The 20,657-nt window shown below is 42.9% G+C and overlaps 1 protein-coding gene across 1 annotated transcript in view; it reads left to right on the top strand.

Annotated features, from left to right (window-relative positions):
- The window catches only part of LOC108579466 (zinc finger protein 423 homolog), a 104,913-nt gene that overhangs the window by 12,918 nt on the left and 71,338 nt on the right, over positions 1 to 20,657 (top strand). Inside the window, exons 2-3 of the mRNA XM_017943011.1 lie at positions 3,357 to 3,437; positions 3,582 to 3,644. Coding sequence (XP_017798500.1) covers positions 3,357 to 3,437; positions 3,582 to 3,644 — 144 coding nt within the window. The remainder of the gene's footprint in view (positions 1 to 3,356; positions 3,438 to 3,581; positions 3,645 to 20,657) is intronic.

The following is a 20,657-nucleotide window of genomic DNA, read 5'->3' as shown; positions in this document are numbered from 1 at the left end:
CTTGCCGGCAGGAGTTCTCGATGATGGATGAAGCATTAACTAGTGGTGGTATCCAGGAACACTCGCGAGCTGCCTCGACAGAAGCCTTGACAGCTGACAGGGCGCGGAGGGTGCGAAGGTTCAATCGAAGGGTGCACCGCCGCCTTGGCTCTGATGTCTTGTAGAATATTTAAGACCATCTTCCGTACTGTTCGTTGTGCTACACCAACGGCAGGCTAATGCCCCCGTCCTGTTGGAGGAGAACGCTCCTCCTCGCTCTTCTTCCCATCCACTTTCCAATAAAGTCGATGTTCGTAGGAGTTTTCTTCTTTTGCCGGGTGCGGTGGGAAGCTTCATCAAAGTTTCGCGATTATCGTGATGGAGAAACGTGTCGTTGTCTCGTCTCTCGGATCAGCAGATTAAGTTCCTTCTTTACAGCGCGGACGGTCGGTCTTCTTTAGGGAAATGCAATCTTCCACCGATAGAGAGAGTTGGGTTGGAAACTGTCGGACACACCGGTGAAGGGTAATTTGAATACATCGACGGGGGGATTGTTTCGTTATTGCAGCAGAGAAAAATTAGCGCAGGGTAATTTACGTGTTTGTTGGAGAAGAGGGAGATTTATAGACTTGAGGATCGAGAAGGAAAGAAATTCTTTTTTTTTCGAATTATTTTGGACACATTGGTTAAGGGTAATTTGCATATATCGATGGAAGATTGTTTCATTATGGCAGAGAAAAATTAGCGAAAGGGTAATTTTCGTATTTGTTGTAGAAGGGGGAGTATGAAGACAGAAAGAAATCCTTTTCTTCCGAATTATTTGGATTTTTATTTTGGAAAAATTAGCGAAGGCTAATTACGTATTTGTATGAAGAAAAAAAGAAAGAAATTATTTTCGGCGAAAATAAGGAAAAAATCGGGAGGAATAATCGTGAATCCAATCCTATTATCATTCCGCTTTTTCGTATCGAAAAAGAAAGAGATTCTTTTCTCCCGAATTATTTCCACCCAAAAATAAGAAAAATCTCACGAGTAACAACATTCCCGCGAAACATTCGACAATTTGTCACTCGAATCCCCGTCCAATCCTTCTATTATCATTCCGCTTTTTCGTGTCAAGAAAGAAAAAAACTCTTCTCTTCCGAATTATTTCCACTCGAAAGATAAGAAAAAAGCATCACACGAGGAATGATATTCCCGCGAAACATTCGACAATTTGTCACTGGAATCCCCGTCCAATCCTCCTATTATCATTCTGCTTCCGGAAACGCGTCCCCTCTCGCCAGCTAATCGTTTAGCTATTTCGAGCCAGGGGCTAACAATTACAAACGGGTGTGCACGGGCATGCAAATGGGTTAATCAGTCGGCCGGTCGTGTGACAAACGTTCTCGTTTAGGTAAAAGCTGAGGCCGCTCGGTTTTCCCGAAAAAAAATCCGCATTCGACACCTTCGAAAACGGTGGCAATCGGCCGGAGTGGCAAGTTTATCCGGCGAACTCCCGTCGGTGACGGTGCGAGAGAGATAGTTGGCGAGATAGCGCGATAAAGAGCGAGACGGCCTATGCAAAATAACAAACGACCTGTTGGCCACGTGGACAGGGGTGTAATTTTTTAAGTTTAATTTTGTGGTCCCGCGTGACAAACGGATGGGCTCTGCTATACGGGAGCGCCACGTCAGTGGCGGTACGCGGGGTATATTTCATGTTGAAAACACGGCTCGTCGTTTCGCTTTTTGATGATATACAGCAACGAACGGTTCTTCGACGAGGCAACTTGCTGATCTGCCGTGTTATGCCACGCAGTGTATATGTGTACGTGTACATACATATACTCTAGCGATCGATCCTTTTCTCTCCTTCGTTTAGGCGCTCTTTACGAACGAGTGGGTGTTCTGTGATATTTATCTTCTCGTTTAAATTCACTCGTTATCCTCTTGGAAGAGTTTTTATCATTTCTGCGAATTTTCTGCGGTAATTTCTAATCGTTCGCCAATTCGTTTGCTTAAGTGATTACTCGAGCGTTTGAGAATTTCTCGCGGAGACTTTTCGATTCGACGTTTCATTTTACGCAACCTAATATTTGTCGAGTATTTTTTTTTTTTTTTTTTTTTGCGTTTCTGCGAATTGTTCACTGTAATTTCTAATCGCTCGCGAATTCATCGCTTAAGTGATTAACGAAGTACTTGAGAATTTCTTTTTCTTTTTCGAAATTTCATTTTATGCAACCTAATATTTATCGAGTTTTTTTTTTGGATACGTATCATTTCTACGAATTGTAATTTCCAATGATTCACGAATTCATTGCTTAACCCTAGAGCGGTCTTCGGGTCTCTTTTGACCCACCGCCTTTTTATATTTTTAGTCATTTTTGCTGTTATCAAGCTTACGTTCCTTAACATTGCTTTAAACGTTTATTGTCTAGGTTCGTATGTCGCGTTGGAAACAAAAATTATTACACGTAAGGTCTTAGGTATTTTTTCACCTAAAAGTCAAAACGAAGAACGCACTAGGGTTAAGTGATTAACAGAGTGTTTGAGACTTTCTTTGTGATACTTTTCAATCCGAAATTTCACTTTACACAACCCAATACTTGTCGAGTTTTCTCCTTTTTTTGGATGCGCATCATTTCTGAGAATTTTTCACCGTAACTTCTAATCATTCGCGAATTCATCGTTTAAGTGATTATTTGAACGCTCGAGAATTCCTCTCGGAGACAATATTTACCGCCGGAACGTCTGCCCCAACGCAATATTTTCTAATTACTTTTTCAAATTTCTCCACACACTCTCCAGTACCTTTACACCCATTTCACAGGGGAAACACAATTACACGCTTGATCGTTAAATTTTTTACCCGCAATAAAGTAACTGGGACGAAGAATCAGTTTTAACGCCATACATCGCCCGCGATAATAATTCAGCTTTCCTTTCTTCCTTTTCTCTCTTTTTTAATTACTTCTCTGTGACGAATTTACCTTTTCACATTTCACCAAAGAAGCGTTCCAACTGGGTGAAACGCAGTTCGTTAGAGTTAAACTTATTCGCGTCGTTACATTACGCCGCACAAATCTTTTTCATCCGTCGTTGGACGGCCTCTGCAAAAAGCGTGTTATTAATCGTTTCTCGCCGCGTTACTTGGAATTCATATTCATACACGCGTATATCGCGTTGCGAACGAGAAGGAGTGGCAGGGTTGGGATGTGGATGGTTCGAGGGAGGAAGCGGCAATGTTCGCGCGAACCTCGAGAGAGCGAGAGAGAAAGAGCTGGAAGAATCACAATTTCAACTTCTTATGTCTTTTATTTTCGCAAATACAGATTTTATTCTTCGTCGCTGATATGCAAATGCAATGGAATTAATGGTTGGTTGTCTCTCCGCAGGAGACGAAGAGTGGGACGACGGGAACGAGCAGAATGTCCTGGAGGTAACCGAGCAGGATAATGAGACGACGGGAATTAAGCGTGAGTGTTACTAAATACTTTTCCGTCGTTGGCAAACGTTTACGTAAATCCAGTCGGTTAGAAGCTCTTTTCCCTTTCCTTGTTGATCAACGAGAAATTAATTAATCGCGATAACGGTTTCTCGTCTCTTTGGGATTTTTTCAGAGGACGAAGAGGAGGAGGAGGAGGAAGAGGAGCTGCAGAGAGCTTTCAGTCGTCATTCCGAGGGTGAGTAGATCATTTTCAACTAATTCATTTACCTTCTAATTCGATCGTAACACTTGGGGATAATTGGAACAGACAAATATTGCTTTTTTTGTATAATTAGTGGGTGTGCTGGTATTCTTTGCATTCACTAGATAAGTGGATTTAATTTCGAGGTACATCGAGCATCGATATTTCTCTTTTTTACGTAATTAGTGTAGATATTTTTTGCATTCACTTGTTACGTACGCAGACTAGCCGACACGGCGGCGACGAGACTTCCGCCTAGCGCGCACCCCCTAGAAGGTCCTTGAGTTTCTCATCGAAAAACTAGGGCCCCCACCACCAAGAATGCAGATTTTTGGCGTGTACAAGGGCATGATTTCCGATGCTTCGGGCCAGAGTCACTCTGAACTTTGAAGTAGAGCAGTATTCTCGTAGTCGACGTCTGACACAAGCAAGATCGGGCTGAACTCCCTTTCGAGCAACCGAGTTTTAATACTTATTTCGGAAGTGTCAACTAGACATTCTTGTCTACGACGCCCCCACGTACTCGCCGTGTAAAGTCGAGAAGGAAGATTCTTGCGCAGTCAAGAATCGACCGGTATACTTTATCTTTAGACCATTGTAAACTTTTGTAAACTTGAAACATTATTATTGGAATATAGTTGTTGTAGAATGACATCCGCCTATATTCAATGAACCATCTCCTTGGTAACATTAGTAACGAATCAGCTAAACTCACAAAGATATACCTTTACCGCTCGAGGTACATATATCTAACATCACGATATGCACAGTCCTCGAAACCTTCCAACTGTTCCATCCTTCGGAGAACGACGTATTAGCCACATACGTTGAACGTTCCAATCGGTCCATTATCAACCAGCATTCCGCTCAGCGTGAGGACACAAAGCGTAATTCAGTGTTAACCCTTTGGACTTCTTCGTCGAGCGTGACTCGACGTCAGTTTTGTTCACAGGTACGAACAAAGTGATTTTTAAATTGCCAGTTTAAATATGTGCTATATTTTGCAATATTTTTTTACCTGGACGAGCAATAGGTACACGTATATATGACCTTTAATGCTATTTTCAGTTGGTTCCTATCAAGTGTCTTTTGAAGTGCATTTCGAATAAAGTTCTTAAAATAACAGGGAGTTATTGAGAAAGAAAGATTTGGATTTCAAAGGTGTTAGAGGTGAAGGTGGTTCAAGTTCGGGAGTGACATGTTGGAATCCGTGGAGGAAAGTAGATATCGATTATATTTGAACAATATAACTTTTATTTTAACGATGACACTTATACTCGCGGACTCCGAATTTACAAGGCGCGAACTTCACGAAGGGAAGTGACACGTTGTGGTTTTCTGCTGTGTACTAGATCGACAGCTCTTATTTTTCGGGTATACTTATAAGGAAGGGATTTGGGGGAGAAGGTGAACTTGGTTCTGGTGACGAATTGCTGGACAGGACTTTGAAGGGACGGCGTTATGGGGTTAATCTTAAGAGTGACTTGGTGACTCAATGTCAATAGGCGGTTGGTTATCTAACAGACACTTGTTAGAGTATAATTGTTTAAATAGTTTATTATAAAAAACTCGACACGCTTACATATCGGAGGTTCGTTCACGACTGAAGACGAACGAGTGCAGAGCCCTAGTCGTAGAGCAAGAGAAAATTGGCGGGCAACGCCCGTCCGCGGATACACAGGGATAACCGAATCACGGATCGCAGAATTCCGATCGATCTCTAGTAAAAGTGTCAATAATGTGAGATAAACCGAGCCTCTTTGATTTTCACAATTGTAAAGGTAACGGTAAAAGTTATGGTATTGGGTTTCAGAGTTAAGTAGAATCATGTATGGCAGCAAGAATGGTCAAACGGAAACATTTTAACGATACACGAACAACGGTAACGGCGATAGTTAATGTAGAGACTTTTTGAAAGACGCGAAGAAAGGGTTAGATTGTTTCTACAGAATGACAACGTAAAACTGTCCTAGTTAGGATGAATTTGCGAACGGAGTACAGTTGAAATATCCGCTTGTTTCCCGGCCATTTAAAGCCTCACCAGTTCACATTTAACCCAGTGAGGTAGAGATGGAGGGAGGGAGAAGAAGAGTCTGTTTTCTCGAACAGTTGCTTCTCCTCTCGGTGCAGGCAGCAACGTTCGAATCTACTCGGCACAATGAAGCACTGCCGGCAGACAACTATCGTTATGCGGATGTAACAATGGGCCAAGAATTGAGGGAGGCGCGGTCGGTGCATTACTTTTATCAGTTCTCGCGGGACATTGCCTCGCGACGCAACAATGCGTTCAGACACGTCGTCATTGTTCGTAGCCGCTCAAGAAGCACACACCACCCACCTTAGACTCTATGAATATGGGATTCCTTTGTCCCAGAGGATCCTTGGCAGTCGCGTGCATCATGGTTGCACGCGTGCAATCGCTACGCGTTCAGTTCGCCCGTTTTCACGCGATCACTCGGTGCCTCCTTCTTCGATATTCGCGCGACTTGCTCCTTGGCGTCTCGTTGCAGGAAAAAGATGTCTGTTGTGTGTCCTAGATTTAGTTTTTTTCTCCCAATCATTCGTTGAAAGGGAAGAATTTGTCTGGAATTATTCGGTTAACCCTTTGAAGCCTGATACAGGAAGAAAATGTGTTCTTTTAAAGGGCAAACATTTATCGTCGACCGAAAATTTGTTTCAGTAGAGAGCAATTTTTTTTTTTAATTGTTCGGTTAACCCTTTGAAGCCTGGTATAGGAAAAACGTATGTTTCTTTAACACGTTGACTGCTTTTGATTGTTTCCTCGATGGGGTCGTGGTGGCCAATTAAAATAAAACGAATATGGTCAACTAAAAATTTTGAAACCTAACCTAACTAGACATTATTTTAAACAAGCGTAATGTAATATTCGAAATTTTCTTGTCCCCTGAGTGCGACATGCAAACATTTCTTCTTTTTCGAGTGATTGTAATTAAAAATTTGTCAGAGTACCTCTAGGAAAACGCAGAAAAGAGTTTCCTTTCGGTTCTCTGTTGTGTTAGATTTTTCTCACTGAATAGTACACGCTCGATTTACCTCGTAGTTTATAACTATCGGAGTAAGGTCTGAAAATCGACAGTTTTACGATGTCAGCCCGTTTCTGCTGGCATTAAGTCTGATGCAAGGGCTGCTCCAGTATCTCCACGCACGTGGTGCATAGCATATGGGGTGGAGAAGAAGTGCTAGCCGGGGCAATTCCTTTCAGAATGGTAATAGGGGCTCAGGTGGCAAAGGTGATCCGAGCGTGCTTATTATGTCGATATATTCTATCCAAAGTACACTGCCAGAGAACAACAGTATCTTAACGATATATAAACCTGGATAGTTTTCTCGATCGTGCCTCATCTCCTCTGTATTCCTCTTTTATTTAAACGATCTGTTAACACGGATTGCTGTAAAAAAGGAACGCACTCTAAAAAGCAGTACACGACAATGACTCGGATATTACTAAAAAAATTGCCCACTTGTAACGCTGGAACGTCCAAACTACGCGATAAATCTCAATTACGCGAATTACATCGATTCGAACTCTCGAAACGCGTCGTGTTCCAGCTTCCCCCGCATTCCACGCTGGAATATTTTTCCGAAACTCGTGGTTTTCCCAAATAGAGAGGCGTAATTTCCTTCGATTATGCTTCGAACTGAATTTCAATGAAATTCTGGATTCACGAAAAATCAGAGACAAGAATCTGAAAGGTTCTCTACGTTCGTCAATTCCACACTCAAGTTGTTCGAAGAATGAAAAAATTCTCGAGCTCTACCGCACCTCTACGAAATCCTCCCAAAAGAGAAAAAAGGAAGACAAATCGTGAAATTGTCAAAAACCCATTCACCGCGATCATCTTCAACGAGTCGATCCTCCTCTACTCAGTCACCGTCCAAAGCGACCAGTTAATAAACGCAGCTAGAGCGAGAAGTGTCGTACCGCTAACGTTGCGTCATTTTATTCGTCCGTAATGAGCAGCGTTGGCGTAGACAGAGAAGGAGAGAGAGAGAGAGAGAGAGAGCGCGAGGTCGTGTATTAAAGAAACGAAGGAGAGCCTCGATGTTTTCACTCGAGCAGCAGTAGAAGCGGAGCAACACAGCAGTAGCGGTAGTCAGTGCGCTAGAACGGGAAAGAAAGAAAGAGACGGATAGATAGAGAGGAGAGCCATCGAGGCATCTCCCTTGGGAGTCGGTGGCCTCCTCGGGGATACAACCTCGTTCCAAGCTCCTCCAAGCCGGTTTTACCTTGGAGTATAAAGCGCGCGCAAGTACACTTGGCGAAAGGTAAGCTGAAATAATAATCGGCCGGTACAGGGAGGAACGGATAAAAGTCGGATCTCGCTTCTCCTCCAGGGAGGAAGAGAGCGCTTCGCTTCGTCGAAAAGGAACGAATCTTTCGAAAGCTTTCTCTCCCTCTCTCTCTCGTTATGTCTTCTGGTGCAGCTAGGTTACGTAACAACGGGCCGCGAAATTTTATGGGGCCGAAGATTGCCAGTGGAATCGTTAGGCGAGATTATACGAGGCTTCCTGGACTTCCTTGTACGCTGGCGCGGCGGTGTTAACGGGGTGCATAGGTGGTTGCTAAATGAAATTCGTCTTGGGTAAGGTGTTGGAGTGACGAAGGTGTAGCATTCTGGTTGAGTTGCGAAGCAGTATGTCGAGGGAAGGCGAGAAGTTTCCTTCTAGGTCTAGAAATTCGTTCGTTTCTCTCTCTATTTCTGTGGAATACGAAGAGGAGGGAGTTTAGAAACGTGTATCAGATTCTTCTTTCGAATAAAAGGCATTTCATCTATGTTAATACACGTCTGAGAAATGACTGGCAGGACGAGCTATAGGGTAGAAAGTTTAACGAGCAGAGTGGCGAATCTTTCCATAGGATGATACTCGCGTGTACACGCTGATGCGTATCATCCGTGTATTACGATTATCCTGGGAATATTGGCTCGGTTTCATCCTGAAGATCGTCGCTCGAGGGGATGGGCCAGGTTAACGCCTTGCATCACCAGCAAACCAGCAGAATTCCGAGGGTGATTTCTCCTACGTTCTTTTTCCCTCTCTCTCTCCCCTTCTTCGCGGAAAAAGGGTTGCGTTGTTGCGAGTGAAACTCCGCTGGGTGTCGATTATTCCAACAACACGCTTGCATCCGTGCACACCTTTCTTTCCAGCCTTTCCTTTCTCCTCTTCGTCAGACCAGAGATGCAGCCAATTAGAAATTGCATACGTTATATCGGTTGACAAAGGAGAAGAGGATTGAATAGGCGTTGAGCTGTGTTTTTCTTCGAAGATTTGCGTACGAAGAGAGAGAAAGAGAGAGAGAGAGAGAGAGAGAGAGAAGGAAAGGAACGATCGTCTGGAAGAATTACGATTTATCAACTGTTCGAATATAAATGGTAGAATCTTGATTTCTATTCTTTTCGAATATTTTCGCGACGAGAGAAGAACGAATGCATCCATATTTATCAGTATTACTTAAGAGACAGGAGAGACACGGCTTGGCGAGAACAGCTCTCGCATAATCTTCCTACCGCCCTCTTACTTTTCGTCACCCACCATCAGGTCGGAGGACCTTGGAGGTTCTCCCAGCGGGAGAGCCGGGATCCCCCATTTTCTTAATGCCAGAGATTTCAATTCACCGCGAGACCACGCTGACTCTTACGATTTTTTTTAGGGCGTTCTACCATTAAAATCCGATAGTTTCTCGTAAAACTCACTCTCGCGAAATATCCATACAAATGTTCAAATGTCTCCTTATCGTTTCATCTTCGAGAGATCGAAAATTAAAATATTCCACGCATTTCGCTCGCCATGAACCATCCTCCCCCGCAATTCCCACGGAACCTGTAATACCATGGTTTCACCGCAGAATTGAACCACGCCAACCGCCTCGGATCGATAAATAAATTTATCATTAACCCGAACGCAACAACGAGTTCCAGCTAACTAACGAAAAAAACAAAGCAAAAAAATAAAAAGAAGAAGTAAAGAAAATGAAAAAGAAAATAGGGGAAAAAGCTGGACAAAAAACGAAGACAGTATAAAACAGAGCTTCGTAAGAGAGAGACAGAGTTCTCCATTTCCCTGGTGGGAAGCTGGAAAGTCCTGTAGCTAGTACAGCTACGACGTGGAGGAACCAAGAGGTGCAGGAGGAACAGGACACGGAGGTAAAGAGGGCGCTGAGGGAGGCAGAGGACGTGGAGGAGCGAAGGGGTGGAACACGCGAGGGGAGTTGGGCGAGGGTATATTATGGGGAATGCCAGGGGAATCCCGAGGGACCGCCAGAGCAGCCCAGTGCGCATGCGTCGAGCTGATTAGTTCTCCCTCTTTCCTCCTCCTCCTCCTGCTCCTCCTTTTCACTCCCCCGCAGTCCACCCACTTTCCACCTCGTGCTCGCCTCTCTTTCGCGTTCCCGGAGTGCTGGCAGCGCCAGAGGAGAGCACAGAGTCCCGTGGGATCTGGCCCCGCTGCCTCTTCGCACTTTCCACTCTCCTCCACCACCCGCCAACGCTCCTCGTTCTCCTCTTTTCTTCCTTCACTTGGTGTACTTTGCTCCGCACTCTCTCTCTCTTTCTCCTCCATCTCTATCCGGTCTTCCTTCTTCCTCTCTTACAGCGTGTTTTTTTTTTATTTTGGATAGTTCTTTTAGGATTGGTTCTTTCTTTTTTTTTGGGAGGAAGAAGTTGGGTACTGGGAAGAGCTTTGAAGCTGGAACAAGTCGTTCCGGGATTTTGATGCTGTTTTAAGTGGTAATTAGGCGTTCTTTGTCACATTCTTATCAGTGGAATTTGAAATTTTCTAAAAATTCCTCACCTCCAGCCTATCGTTGTATGATTACTTCGGGTTAGACGAGAAAAGAATCGTTTACTCTCGCCAATGTTGCGAACTGAGAACGGTTGTTCCACGGTAAAGGAGGTTAAGGAGGACAGATAGTAAGAAAGATACCATTTCCGTTCTATCCATAAGGGATAAGGGTGGTAAAATTAATAGGACGCGCCGTTTGATTCCTCGAGGACATTATCTATCAGCGGCGTGGATCCCCGACGGGGAGAACATTTCGAGTCACGAACCGCGGTTGTTCTCGAATGGCTCTTGATCAAGAGCAAGGAAAACGGCTTTAGGTACAATGGCACTTTCTCGGTGCGACTGTACTCGCCGATATAAGGCTGTCCCAGGTGACGAGCTGCCTCGGGCCATGGCACAGCTCTACGTATCCCATGGGACCGTCTCTAGGTTTCTCCTTTTCTCTCTACTCGCTGTTGCTGCTCTTCTAATCTCCTCTCTTATCCTCCGTCTCTCTCCCGCCTTCTCTCTTTTTCTTGCTCTCGCACCGAGAGGGGAACCGGCGAACGTGTGTAACACGAATAAACGCACACGTGGAGCGGGATTCGATGCATGCGTGTTTCGCCACGCTGATGCACCTGTGTACTCGCCTGAAAACACTTCGAATCGTCTATACACACGGTGTGTAAGTCTTTTAAATTATAAGCGAGCTTCGAAAGGGAGGATTGAATTGGTTGGAATTTTTTCTTTCGAGGATCGATGGGAGGATTTTAATTTTACTTGTGTGTGTCAATTTGAAGGAATATTCTGTGTTAATAGAGGAGAACTGTTGGATTATTAGAGGAGGAATGAGTGTGCGTATGTGTAAAAATGATCAACACAGTAACCTCTGTTTAGTATGGGTGGCCGCTGATATGCTTTTGTTTTTCTTAGCGTCTTGTCGATCTCTTATCGATGGCGTAGAGACGCGCCTTCCTCGCGTATAAAACAAAGAAGAATTTATAATTGAAATACCATCTTTTAATTTGTTACCTTAAATCCCAATGAGAGCAGATTGTATCTTTTGGTGCTTTTATAAATTGAATGTTAAATATCGAGGGGAATGTAGGAAGGGAAAGATTGAACGGTAGGTTGTACCATATCGAGCTTGGCTCACCTGTCTGTGTCTGATCATGGCTTACTCATTCTACTGCGGACAGAGTGCGCTACTCTGCACGAATGCGAAACACACTCTGCAATTCGAATTACCACTTTTAGTGTCCCATATTTCCTGATTAAAATTACACCGTGTGCAGCTTGACGGTGGAAAAATTTTCTAATTTAAAAACGTGTCTATGTGTGTGAAAGAAATTGTACAGAGGTAGAAGTATATTTTGAATATCACATTTACACATGTACGTAGAACGTTGTTTCCGTGGAGATTGTAAAAATGTAGAAATGTGTGTTACGAATTAATCGTATGCATTCGAAATTGTAATTGTGACGGCGCACAAACGTGATACCGTATCTGTGATCTCGCATGCATTCCAAATTACGCCTAGGACATTATACAAACCTAAATTCGTGCACGTGCACGATCATATCTGCCCAGACGTACAAACCTGGAATCGTGATCGTAAATTTTCACTTGCGGCCACGTATTCCTCTGTAACAATGCTGCGTCATCGTCGAAATACAATGTTGCTTCGGTCCCCGTGTTTCGTTGTTAATCGAATTCGAACTTTGTCACTCAGTGTCGCTGTTAGTTGGAACTTCGACCGAGCTATTATTTTTATATTCGACGCACGCATACTGGTTTGCGGGTTTACCTTTGCGTCTTGTACCAAATACGCCGAAAATTTTAAAACGCTACCTCATAGTTTGGGAGACTTCGAATTGCAGGAAATAAAAGGAGAAAAAAAATTGAAACTCTCGCGTGCAATATGATAATCGTCTATTTTTTTAACTGTTGAATGTACACACTGTGGATTGAAAAATTGAACTTCGATTTTATCCTTTCTATCAAATACGTGCACCGAAAATTTCGAAACTTGGAATTTCAGGAAATAAAAAGAGAAAAATATTCAAATTCCCGCGTGCAGTATGCTAATCTCTTTTTTTTTTTTTTTATTACTATTGAATATACATACTCTAGATTGAAAAATTGGACTTTAATATCATACCGTTTACCAGATACACCGACAATTTCAGAACTTCGAATCGCAGGAAATAAAAAAATTCAAATTCCCGCGCATAATGTGCTAATCCTTTTTTTTTAATTTTACCATTGAGTACACGCGCTCTAGATTAAAGAATTGACCTTCAATTTCACACCTTCTCCCGAATACACCGAAAATTTCCAAACTTCGAATCGCAGGAAATGAGAAAAGAGGGGAAAAAAATTCAAACTCTGGCGTACAGCGCGCTAATCGAACGCAGGAATATCGGTAAAAGATTAACGAAACATTAACGCGAGTGTTGCGATACGGTGACGACTGCAATCGAAAAGAAGGCGGCGAGGGGCTAGGGGGAGGAGGAGAGGTGGTGGTACCTGGTGGAATAACGTTGGTGTAATTATACGAGTGGAGAGAATCCAGGCGAAATACGCGTCTGACGATGAAGAAAATAATTACGTCGGGATACGGAGATTAAAAAACCATGCAATTTTTGCGCCAAGCATTTTTCCACACGTGCACACGCGGAAGCTGGTCGAATAACGCGAGAGTTGATTTACAACGGGCAGCAGAATGTTCCTCCGCAACGCGCGCGTATTTTACGCCCGGCTACGCGTATTTACGCGGGATCGTTCGCGTTGGTAGAGCCTTTCTGAATAGTGGTGCACTGTAATGTTCGACGAACCGTACTCATTATTCCGGGGCCGAGTACTTTCTCGCTAAAAAGTCGACTTGCTTTATCGAAAATTCTGCATTTAGATTATCACCACCAGGTCTGATTCATCGATGGTAGGTTAAAAAGAACGTTTGTTATTGTTAATTAGAGCTTCCCGTGTATTCTGAAATCGCGAAACTTTCGAATCGCTTGTTTAACTTTAGTGCGGTTTTCGGGTCACTTTTGACCCATCGCTTTCTTATTTTTTTCGTAATTTCGTTACTCTCGAGGGGTTTTGAAATCGCTTATTTAACCCTGGTGCGGTCTTTGGGTCATTCTTGACCCATCGCTTTTCTATTTTTTTTGGTAACTTTGTTACATTCGAGGGGTTTTGAAATCACAAAGCTTTGGAGTCGCCTGTTTAACTTTAGTGCGGTACTCGGGTCATTTTTGACCCATCGCTTTTTTTGTTTTTTAAATAACTTTGTTACTTTTGAAGGATTTTGAATCGCTTGTTTAACAAAAAGAACGTTTGTTATTGTTAATTAGAGCTTCCCGTGTATTCTGAAATCGCGAAACTTTCGAATCGCTTGTTTAACTTTAGTGCGGTTTTCGGGTCACTTTTGACTCATCGCTTTCTTATTTTTTTAGTAACTTCGTTACTCTCGAGGGGTTTTGAAATCGCTTATTTAACACTGGTGCGGTCTTTGGGTCATTTTTGACCCATCGACTTTCAAATCACGAAACTTTGGAACCGTTTGTTTCACTGTAGTGCGGTTTCCGGGTCATTTTTGACCCAAATGGAACGCAAGAACGCACTAGACTTAATTGTACCGAAATATCAATCGAAAATTTGTCACCCTCCGTCAGAAATATCTAGAGAATATCTCCCGCATTCCCGCGAAACGCCTGCACATTATTGTTAATTCTCAAGATTCTCCGCTGATCTCTTCTTTGTGAATTTAGAGAGAGAGAGAGAGGATCGCAGAGAGTCAGGGAGCGTGTTCGAAGCAGCAGCGTAGAATATTTTCAGCGAGACAACGCGTAGATCAAAGTTAAATTAACTGTTTGATCTCTGATTTCTAATGCACTTTGGCCGTGGTGGTGTTCGCGTGGCGGCGTTTCGGTGCGTGTGCCACGCCGTGAACATCAGCGCTAGCCGCTGTATACCGAGAAAATATGATACGGTCTCGAGTGACTAGACCTTCTCGTTCCGTCATTATAAACTCGCTCTCTCAGCACCGCTATTCCTCGCTCATATCTAATACGATTGTACTCGCGGCGGTAAACTTGTGCAGATGCAACTGCAACTGCTACTCGATGGAGGCGTTCGCGGTTCTTCCCCAGGTATATCACCTTAGACCGCCATTTCCTTCGGTGTACCACCTCTGCAACTCTGTAGAAAGCTCGTCAGATTGATTCGAACGGTGCAGGAAAAGTATTTTAGTTCAGATCCTCGTTAGTGTGAAAATTTAATATCGATATCGTTATTATTTATGTAAAGGACCTAAGGTGTGCAATAACGACGCTGATAATTCTCAGAAATATTGATTTTGGATCGCTAATAAAAATGAACCAAACGACAATATTCGTTTCTTTGTAAATTTCACAACTTTTCCGATACGAACGGTGCAGGAAAAGTGGAAATTTCGGAGAAAAGTATTTTAGTTGTGATCCTCGTTAGTGTGAAAATTTAGGTAAAGAGTCTAAAGTGTACACATTCTCAGAAAAATAGTGATCAGAAAAAGTAATGATTTTGAATCAATCACACGACAATATTCGTTTCTTTGTAAATTTCACAACGTTTCCAATACGAACGGTGCAGGAAAAGTGGATATTTCGGAGAAAAGTATTTTCACGATCCTATTTAGTGTGAAAATTTAGGTAAAGGGTCTAAGATGTACTAATTCTCAGAAAAAGTGATGACTCTGAATCACAAGAAAAAAAAACCAATCAAACGACAATAATCGTTTCTTATTAAATTTCATAACTTTTCTATTAAAGTCATCATTGTTTAATTGTAGAACAGCGTCTTAACCCTTCACCCGAGAAAAATCGCATCCTTCCGGAGCGTCGAAACATTTCCAACAGAATTTCCTCTAATTAGACCATCGTTGCTATTTAATTATCGATACCTGAAACCAATTCAGACAGGTTGTAACCTGACGGTATCAGGATCGATCGTGTGTATGGTTGTTTAAGGGGAAGCGAGTAGGTGGCTTTTGAAAAGAGAAGAATAAGGACGGAATACCACCTGTTATTCGCGGCGCAAACGAATGAGAAAGCCTCGAGGAAGTTTGCGAGGCACGCTAATAACTCCAGGGTACTGGTGCTCGTTGTCGAGGCGCTTTAGTCTCCGCGGTAAAACTTGGTAACTCGAGGAGATAAAGGTAGCACGAGTCAGTGTCCCGAGGCCATACTAACGATCCTCCTCCTAGATCGCGCTCGTATCTCACCGTCTCATCTTCTTCCACGACATCTCGTCTTCCACCTAGTCAGCGGGCTTTGTCAGCCTCGCTGGAAAATTGTCTTAGCCTCGATTCTTCTTCTTTTTTCCCACTTTCAGCGAATGACTTTGCTGTAGGTGTGTGTCTTACTTCTTCTTTGATTCATCAGTTTCTGATTTTTTCTTTTTTTTTTTTTTTACCAAGGGAAATATGGTTTCGTGAAAATTTGAAGGGGATATTAGGAAGGGCAAGCTATGGATTTTGCTTGCAAATTTTTATACAATTAGAAGCTTAGAAAGAGTGATACAATTTTGGGAGAATTTACTGTTGGCGAGAGTAATAATCAATTTTTAAATTTACTTGAAAGAGGAAAATCAGTGGCGTTTTTGACAAATTTGTGGCGAAGATATAAATTATTATTAATAGGAAGCTTAACAATTTTTGGAGAATTTACCGCTGGCGAGATTAATTATCAATTTTAAAATTCACCTAAAAGAGGAAAATTCACGATATCAGAAGTGTTTTAAAATTTAGTTAAAAGAGGAAGATTCAGAATTTCAGTGGCGTCTTTGACAAATTAGTGGCGAAGATATAAGTTATCAGGAATATTAGAAAACTCGATCTGTTCATTTCACTTGCAAATTTTTATTACAATTGAAAGCTTAGAAATGGTGATACAATTTTCGGAGCATTGACTATTGACCAAATTAATTATACTTAAAAGAAGAAGATTCACAATTTCACTGGTGCATTTGACAAATTTGATTACCGAGAACACAGCAGCAAGAAATTGCATTCCGCTGTCGATGATGTTCCAGAATACGGTATTAAACGGCGATATCGAAATGTGACGAAGCCAGGACAGTGCACCTAGGGACCGGAAGACCGGTGAGCCAACTTAACTTTCGCGCGAATGGTGTAGGTATCGGGTGCTGTGCTAACTTTATGCTAATCTTTCTCTCCTTGGGCTGTAACGTTGTTCCGCGATAGCTGCACGCCGCCTGATGTCTCTTTCGACTCGTGCATCGCTATCTAATTAACAAAACCTCCCGCCCTCCCAAACAAAAATTCTCCAATAATCACACATTGAAAAAAAAATCGCACATTCAAAAATTCACACCGTGCACGAAAAGGCAACGATTGAAAGTTCACGGTGCCACTCTAACAGTTAAAGTCCAATCTAGCAAAACCAGCGAACCAGCCCCAGGTTAAACAAATTCACCGCAGGCCAATTTCCCTCCGTTTTAAACAAACAAAAGGGACAATCCCGGTGTCATTAGATTCGCGTTGCTTCAATTCGATTCCATGAAAAACCACCCCCGGTACGACACGTGGAAAAGGTTAGGGGTAAAACGGATGGAGGATTTACGCAGGACCCTTGGATGGGGTGGGAGAGAAGCAACCCTTTCGTTGAGCGAGAAGCGCACGTCAAAAGGCACGGTTTGCGCAATAATTTCGAGATCGCAACCACGCTAATTCCTCGACTAATTGGCTACGTCAGGCCGGGGGAAAGGGGGGCGGCAAAGGGGGAGGCGAGCTTACAGCTCGGTGACGTCATGTTTATGATACGCAGGTGTGTGCGCCGCTTTATGGTTCATCTCGCCTCGTGAACTATGACCTCGATCGATAGCCACGATGTCCGACCACAGGAAATTCTACGTGGATTGATCCGGTTTGTATTTGCGAAAAATTTCCCTGGCACGTCACTGGAAACGTGTGTGTTTTTTCTTCGTTCTTACGATGGATGTATCTGAACGATGGTTAGCGGGAGAAATTGTTGCGTGGGAAATTCTTGGGGAAAGCTCGCGACCTGTGTGTGTGGAAGTTTCGTGTACTATTCGTGGCGAGTTTTACCTCGTTTGAAACACCGGTCGAGTTCCTTGGAACTTGGAGAACCTCGAAAGAAGGATTTGCCACGGATGGAGAGGAATTTGAATGGGGAAATTTCCAGATTTTTGTATCGACCGCGAGAGCTTCGATCTTTGGGCAATTTTTTAGTTATCGTTGTACGTGGAAGGGTCGAAGAATTGTTAGAAATTTCGATGAACCACTTGTCAATAAAAAAAAAAGGATCGATCGGTTGATTTTTGGCAGGTGGAAAGACCCGTAGGCCAGTACGTTTCGAAAAGTCGTCGCGGGCAAACGGTTCGGAGCTGTGGAGACGTCCCAGCAGGGACATCCGGCCAAATTAATTCCTACGAAGGCCACCGGTATCTATATCTATATACGCTGGCCACACACAGGCGCGTGCATGCACACACACACACACACACACAACGGTGTTTCAGGGCACGAAGACAGAGAAGGCTAGCAGGCGATCCTTGTGCGGTGGCGAAGTACAAGGAACAGCCATCTTTCTCAGAAAGAAATTAAACTTTTCCCCGAGGTATACTTTCTCTTTTTCTATCCTCCTTTCTCCCTTCGCCCACCCGGCCTTTTTCTCTCTCTTCCTCGTTCCGTGTATAGACGTTAGGGTGGGAAGGTCGAAGGATACCAGAGCAGGACATCGTCGTAGGACGCTCTGAAGGGTGGCTCTGGCTAGCCTATTGCTATTGTTTGCGTTACTCCCGAGGGAAAACCGCCTGCCCTTAACAGTGGCATGTGCCGATGACACTGTACCGGGTGTCCGGGATATTGCCGGATTTCGACAGAATGCCAGGCCAATCTGGTGTCCGTTTGAAAGGATACTGCGATTTCATTCGACTCTGAGTAGCTCGTGTTCTTCGATTGTTTCCTATGTAAAGGGATCAGACAATACGGAAGATTTTCGGGGATGGATTTTTCGACTCAGCTCGGCTATTCTGGGGTTTTTAGGGTTTCGCGGGATATTTTCGGGTGAGTTCAACTGGGTTTTTGTGGAACTTTGAGGACACTATTTTTGGGATTCTGCAGTGTGCTATTTAGGTCTCTTCGTTTTTCCTGAAAATTGTATTTTTTGGGGTATGCTTTGGAATCCATCTCTTCGTTTCTCCTGAAAATTTTATTTTAGGGATTCTTCAGTGTGCTCTTTAGGTCTCTTCGTTTTTCCTGAAAATTGTATTTTTTGGGGTATGCTTTGGAATCCATCTCTTCGTTTTTCCTGAAAATTGTATATTTTGGGATATACTTTGGAACCCTTTCTCTTCGTTTCTCCTGAAAATTTTATTTTAGGGATTCTTTAGTGCGCTCTTTAGGTCTCTTCGTTTTTCCTGAAAATTGTATATTTTGGGATATACTTTGGAACCCATTCTCTTCGTTTCTCCTGAAAATTTTATTTTAGGGATTCTTTAGTGCGCTCTTTAGGTCTCTTCGTTTTCCCTGAAAATTTAATTCTTTCGGTATGCACTTGAAACGATACTGTTTTGAATCCTTCGCGTACAGCAAGTAGGAAGAAACGGAAGTTCAAGGATCGTTTTAAGTTTGTCAACTGTTCTTGTCATAGGGATTTCTTTCGGACAAGTTAGAAACTTAGAATCGGCTGCAAAAGGACCAGCGGCCTTCTTCTCCAGGCCTCTGAAAATGTCACCGGTGGCCGTTAATTAAAATCGTATCAGTCGGAGAACTGCTGGAGAGCTTAATTGAATTGCCTGTTGGAGGGCCGTGTTTTCGTTAGTCCCTGGAACTATCGTAAAAGTATAGGGTGACACGTTAATCAGGGATGAGCAGTGATTAAAATCGAATTTTTCAGGCGAGCTCGTTTCTTAATACAATTTACAACATTTTTTCACCTTTGATCCCCTTCGAACTGATAAGAAATCCACACAGTCCGTCTGTTCGAAAGATCGATTGCTCGCCGAGAAAATTTAGCCAGCGCCGAGGTCGTTGATAAAATACCAACTCTCCGGTAATAATCGCAGATCTCGGCGAAGATTAATAAACGATCCAGCAGATCTTCGAGTAACTCGTGTTTAACATTCCGATTCGAACCTCTCTCCGCGGGACGAGAACTTAAATCGGAACCACGAAACTGTCGCGCGATATTATAAACCGTCTCCTCGAAATCGTGAATTCTAATTTATTATATCTGTTTTAATTATATCGTCGAGATAAGGATCGCAGGATGAGCGTGGATGTGAAACTCATTTCTGGAATTCTGCACGATGGATTAAGTTGAAAACGCGGTCGAAATCCAATTCGACTGGCGTACACATTAGCCACGGGGCTTTCATAAATAATTTATCACGCTGTTTAATATTTATTGCGCGATCCTTGCGGCAGCGGGTCAAGTTGTACCGGATAAAGTTAGTTACAAGAAGGAGGAAATGTAAGTAAGCGTTGCAAGTGGAAGAAATCCTTTCGAGTCCTCTTCCTTTTATTCTTAAACCCCTGTTCGTGAGATTTCATCGATCACCGTTTCATCCACTCTTAAACACTTCGTAATTTATCTGCGCTGTTGTTCGGAAATATTGGGCGCAGTAGTGAATTCTATCCGACTTTTCGGTCGAATCGAAGATTTATTTGGGAATAACGAAAACAGATGGATCGTTGAAATTGTTTCCATTAATCTCGACGACTTTTTGGCAGCTTGTTAACCCTTATGTGAATAACGGGTACCCTTTTGCGTAATTCTCGCTTAAAATATTTGATCTTCCAGGTGAAAGATTGAAATATCCGGCCAGATCGTTGCTATTTCGCACATTTCTCATCCACGTTTGCCTCAAGTTTCGAATTTTGTTATCAGCGAACCGCTAAAATTGGACGATAAAGTAGACGACAATTCTGGTTATTGACATAAGGGTTAATACTACCACGATGGAAATTTTCATCCACTCTTAAACACTTCGTAATTTATCTTGCGCTGTTGTTCGGAAATATTGGGCGCAGAAGTGAATTCTTTCCGAATTTTCGGTAGAATCGATGATTTCTTTGGAAACAACGAAAACATGGATCGTCGAAATTATTTCCATTATTCTCGATGACTTTTCGTCACTTTTTTGCCAGCTTTGAATCAATTATGTGAATCCAACCGGAGAGAATTCATTTCTATTCGTTT

The sequence above is a fragment of the Habropoda laboriosa genome, unplaced genomic scaffold (genome assembly GCF_001263275.1).
Source record: "Habropoda laboriosa isolate 0110345459 unplaced genomic scaffold, ASM126327v1 scaffold33, whole genome shotgun sequence".
NCBI classification, from domain to species: Eukaryota; Metazoa; Arthropoda; class Insecta; order Hymenoptera; family Apidae; genus Habropoda; species Habropoda laboriosa.
Note: the sequence above shows the minus strand (reverse complement) of the source record. Positions and strands in the feature narration are given on the sequence as shown.